This window comes from Gymnodraco acuticeps, unplaced genomic scaffold, assembly GCF_902827175.1.
Source record: "Gymnodraco acuticeps unplaced genomic scaffold, fGymAcu1.1, whole genome shotgun sequence".
NCBI lineage: Eukaryota > Metazoa > Chordata > Actinopteri > Perciformes > Bathydraconidae > Gymnodraco > Gymnodraco acuticeps.
Window position 1 is genome coordinate 108,154 of NW_022991819.1, and position 5,043 is coordinate 113,196.

Genomic DNA, 5,043 nt, shown 5'->3' on the forward strand with positions numbered 1-5,043 from the left:
GCACCAGTCCATATGGAGAATTTAATGTGGTATGTTAAAAATAAGAAAATATTACTGTATTTAAACTATGCAGAATTTGAGTATGTGTAAATAACAAGTATATATGTTCCATCTCAGGGCACAACAGTTGTTACTTGTAAGGTTACGAAAAATGGCGCTGGAGCAAAAAGACTTCAAGAGGAAGGTAAGTCTGCTCGTTTTACAATGACATGAACATAAACGTAGAAATGCAATGAAATTAATCTTGGAAAGATGGCCCAACTGGTGCTTTCAAATATATATTATCTGTTTTCCTTTGTTTATCCATGTGTACAGTGCCAAACCAGACTATTACAGAACTGCTATCATACAGCTAACATATGTTTACTTATCTTACATGTTCTCACATGTAGTTCCTGAGGAAAGCGCCCTGTCGTGTACGATTAGTCAAGGCAGTGGATCCCGCTGGCCGTGGGAATGGTTCCACAAAGCAGGTCCTTTACACACTCAGCAAACGTAAGATCCCGCCAACATTTCCCCCAAAACGCCAAACTAAATCTGTGTGATAAGTCATATTTTTGTAATTATTACATTTAGTTTAATATGTGTGTATGTGTGCCTCTCAGGTCACGAGGAGCACTTGATCCCGTACAGCTTGGTGCAGCCGGTGCAGGTTCAGACGAAGAGGCCGGTTATCTTCTCCCCCTCTCTTCTCTCTCGGGGTCTCATCGAGAGGCTGCTGCAACCTGCCGAGTCTGGTCTGAAGTTCAACACCTGCCCACCAGGTATGTAGACACACACACACACACACACACACACACACACACACACACACACACACACACACACAAACTTATCTACACACATGATGCCTGTAATGGCAGTTCTTATACTTCCCGATGTCCTCTTTTCCTTCTTACAAAGGTAGGTGGTAGTGATCGTACTCGGACACAAACTGATATTTTCCAGTTGTTAGATGCAGTTTGAAGTTAACTGAAGTTATTGTACATCACCAATTCTGCAAGAGAGTGGTGTTCAGGTTGTTGTGCTCTGATAGTCTGCAGGTCTGAAAACTGTGCCCTCCTTTCCTGTAATGTTTGGCCCCCATAATGACATCCCTGTGCATCTAATCACCTCCACCAAGTGTTATAAACCTTCAAAATAATGACATGCGAACAACAAACACAAATGGCTCCTGCTATTGCCCAAATACTAAACAAAAAGGTTGATGATTCTTCCTTTGACCTTCATCACTCTCCTCCTGCTTCCTGTGGTCTGCAGAACCTATCCAGGCTTCAGAGAAACGAGACAAGAAAGTGTTCCTGTTGGATTCCAGCATTCCCGAGCAGGCTCTGGGAATACGGCTGCAGTCGATACAGGAAGTCATCAGCCAGGTAAGGAAATAAAAACATTTAAAAAAAAAAGTAATTTCAAGGCACCAACATCCCATGTCTCTCGAGGTAAAGTAAGAAGTAAATTAATTGCTAGTTCAACTGTTTAATTTATGATAAGAGGTGATTATGGTATAATAATTAATTTATATTGTCAAACATTATTCAAATCTCCCTTTTTTATCCCAGGACAAGCACTGTCTGCTGGAGCTGGGGCTGCACAGCGTTGAAGGCTTATTGAGACAGGGGATCTACCCCATCGTCATCCATATCCGCCCTAAGAACAAAAAGCACAAGACGCTGAGGTAAGGGTGCATTCATTAGCTTGCAAGTATAGTGAATTAAGTGCTAAAGTAAGCAAGCATTGGATTCTAAACGCATCACTTGGCACAGATGCACCATACACACCGATGTGCAAATGTTCATACCTTACAGATATACATCTGAAAGTATTTTCCTTTAACTTGTTGCATCTCCAATTGATAATAGGAAGTTGTTCCCGCGGTGTGGGGAGGACAGCGTGATGGAGGAGGTGTGCCAGGCGGAGGAGCTGCAGCTGGAGACCCTTCCTCTGCTCTACTTCAGCCTGGAGCCGAGCACCTGGAGCTGCACGGACGAGCTGCTGGCCGCCATCTGCAACACCATCCACAGCCAGCAGAGGGCGGTGGCCTGGATCGAGCTGGATAGACTGCAGTAGAGGAGAGAGAAATCAGAATGAGAATACCTTTATTAGTCCCACAGAAGGGACATTTACATTGTTCCAGCAGAAAAGAGCCAAAGACAGGATATGGAGAGGTGCAGGAATGAGTCCTAAAACCTGGGAATAAGTTAACATGTTGACACTTCTGGCTCCCTCGTCGTGAAGTCAATGTTTTTTTTATTAGATTCGTGAAAAATATCTGTAGTTTTTAAAAGTTTTTTTCTATGACATAAAACACATCAGTAAATACCCCATTAGTGAATTTTCTAACAATTGTCTAAATGAGACAGGTTTCTCTTAGACACTTAAACTATGGTGTTGGATCATTCTGCTATTCGAAGATCAATGTATGTGTTGTCTCTGAGGAAGCCCCATTTGTGCATTCGTGCAACATATATATTTTTTTAATATTCATCTATATAGCCGAGCTGGACTGGCTACAATGTGAACAAATGTAAAACAGAAACTTGACCAACACAAGAAAAGAACATCATTCATAATGCCCTTTCACTTGTTTCCATTCAGACAGATAACTACACTTAAAACGGTATAAACCTGCAAACTTTAGGAGGAATGCTCAAGGGGTCACACAAGATGCCCACTGTTTGGGCATTTGAGGACATGGGGGGGGGGGACGGACATATTACATTACATTGCATTTAGCTGACGCTTTTATCCAAAGCGACTTACAATAAGTGCATTCGACAAACTTGAAGAAAACAGAATCATAAAAGTACATCAGGTTTCATAGAGCCAAACCATTTCAAGTGCTACTCTACTGGCTTTAGATAAGCCAGTCCTTTGTTAGAATATAAGTGCTTTGTTAGTAATTCTATCGCTCGAAGTGGAGTCGAAAGAGATGAGTTTTCAGTCTCCCCCGGAAGGTGTGTAAGCTATCTGCTGTCCTGATTTCAATGGGGAGCTCATTCCACCATTTTGGAGCTAGGATAGCAAACCCACGTGTTTTTGCTGATGGGAACTTGGGTCCCCCTCGCAGTGAGGGTGCAGCGAGCCGTTTGGCTGATGCAGAGCGGAGTGCACGCGCTGGGGTGTACGGTTTAACCATGTCCTGGATGTAGGAAGGGCCAGATCCATTCACATATAAATTGGGATTGTATTCCCAATTAAGCGGCATGTAGCGAAGGGTGCAAATCAGGTGTAAATCTTCTTATCCACATTTTGTATTCGCAGTAAAGAATGTGTTCTTCTTGGTCTGAAATAATGCTTACTTAAAATAATCAAACTGATAAAGCTGTTTTGGTAAAAATACACATTTCTTAAAAGAAAGAAAAATCATATCTGTGTATGACTGAAAGTCAGCAAATGCTGCATTTGTATTAACACTAAACTGTAAAGCAGGAGCTGTAGCACACAATGACAAAATGGTCTGTTGATTTCTATTGCAATTTTTTTGTAACCAGTTTCAATATTAAATTAATACAAAAATACTGTTTTTTAATTCATGTTTGTGCTCAAATATTTCAGACTTGGTCTAATTGTTAATGTTTTTATTTAACTATGGCAGCAGTGACGCAATGCATGAGCATTTGATAAGGAAATAATACTTGAAACACAACCAACTAGACTGGATTTTTTTGTATTCCCACTTTAAGAAGTTCTATGTTCTCATTAAACAAATCCTGTCGCTTTTATTATATATGTTTTAATGCAGAAAAATATAAAGCTTTAAGGTTGCAACTTTTTTGCTGTATATTTCGTATCAAAAACATTTTACAGAGTTCTGTCAGACTCATTTTTAAGAGCGTTTAGCAACATCCATTTCAAGAGATGTGCCCTGAAAACATGATAAAGGATAACAAAAACAAATATACCAATGTGTTATGCTTGAGTTTAAATTTGAACAGGCAGGGTGGGGGGATTTAAATAATATATATTTTAACTTAATGCTAAAGGCAATAAAGCATGGTTTCTTTTCTAATAAACGTATACCTTTATTTGTCCCACAGAAGGGAACTTTACATTGTTACCTCAAAAGTGGAGATAGGGACAACAAATACAAACTATTAGAAAGGGCATGCCCATAATATTTAAAATACATTTTACAATTTACATATTGCACACAAGTGTTATTGCACAACAGAGGTGTCGTAGTCTTTGTTTGTTATATGGCTATGGAGTTTAGCAATTATCATAAAAGGATGAATAATTTAAATCTTCCGTAGCAGACTGAAAACACCTGTTTCAACTGCACCTCGGCTAATTAAAATAATAATACAATAAAATAAAAAGAATATTTAGAGAGGTGTGGCTTAATTTAAGCCATTGAACTAGCACTTATAATGTTTGTCGCTTTGAATTAAATGTAATGACATTTATTGTAATGAAATATAGTGTTTTTCTGATTATTATTTTCCAAGAACAAACCCAAACGCAAGATAAACTGTACAATAAATCACCTCTGGCTGGAAGAGAACTCTCTGCTCCATAGTTTCTCTTGAAATAAAACCACGTTGTACATTTTACACATATATCATCTGTTCAATATTTAATATTTAATATTCCATATTCCATATGTCATATATTTTTGAATATATTTGTATATATAATATCTACATGTATATTTTCTTCTCTTTCTATTCTTGTTTATTTGTAGTTTTGTTTTATTGTAAAATGCCTTGTCTTTTATGCTGCTGCAACAAAAACAATTTCCCAAATTGGGATCAATAAAGACCTTATCTTATCTTATCTTAAACGTCTCTACAATATTGTCATTAATGGGAGCACAAAGGTTTAGCCCAGAAAACTAATTCACAGTTTGGTTTTTCCAAAATAAATGCTCAACAGTGTCTCTACACACCCACAGCAGAAATGCTTGTTTACTTATTTGCACCGTGCACCCGCGTGTATGACGTCGTGTTTACAGTGTCAGCACGCCCCCTGGTGGCGCGTGCCCGCTCCTCCTCCTCCCCTCTCTGATCAACAACCAGCCTGGTGATATCATTTGCTGCTAAA

General features: G+C 39.0%; 1 protein-coding gene across 2 annotated transcripts in view; it reads left to right on the top strand.

Moving 5' to 3' along the window:
• zmp:0000000896 (caspase recruitment domain-containing protein 10) overlaps positions 1 to 2,818 on the top strand; it is a 32,948-nt gene extending 30,130 nt beyond the window's left edge. For both annotated transcript variants that reach the window (XM_034199756.1, XM_034199757.1), the window contains exons 19-24: positions 118 to 184; positions 393 to 495; positions 606 to 764; positions 1,261 to 1,373; positions 1,560 to 1,675; positions 1,860 to 2,818. In XM_034199756.1, coding sequence (XP_034055647.1) covers positions 118 to 184; positions 393 to 495; positions 606 to 764; positions 1,261 to 1,373; positions 1,560 to 1,675; positions 1,860 to 2,067 — 766 coding nt within the window. In that variant the 3' untranslated portion in view covers positions 2,068 to 2,818. The remainder of the gene's footprint in view (positions 1 to 117; positions 185 to 392; positions 496 to 605; positions 765 to 1,260; positions 1,374 to 1,559; positions 1,676 to 1,859) is intronic.
• Positions 2,819 to 5,043: the final 2,225 nt, after the last annotated feature.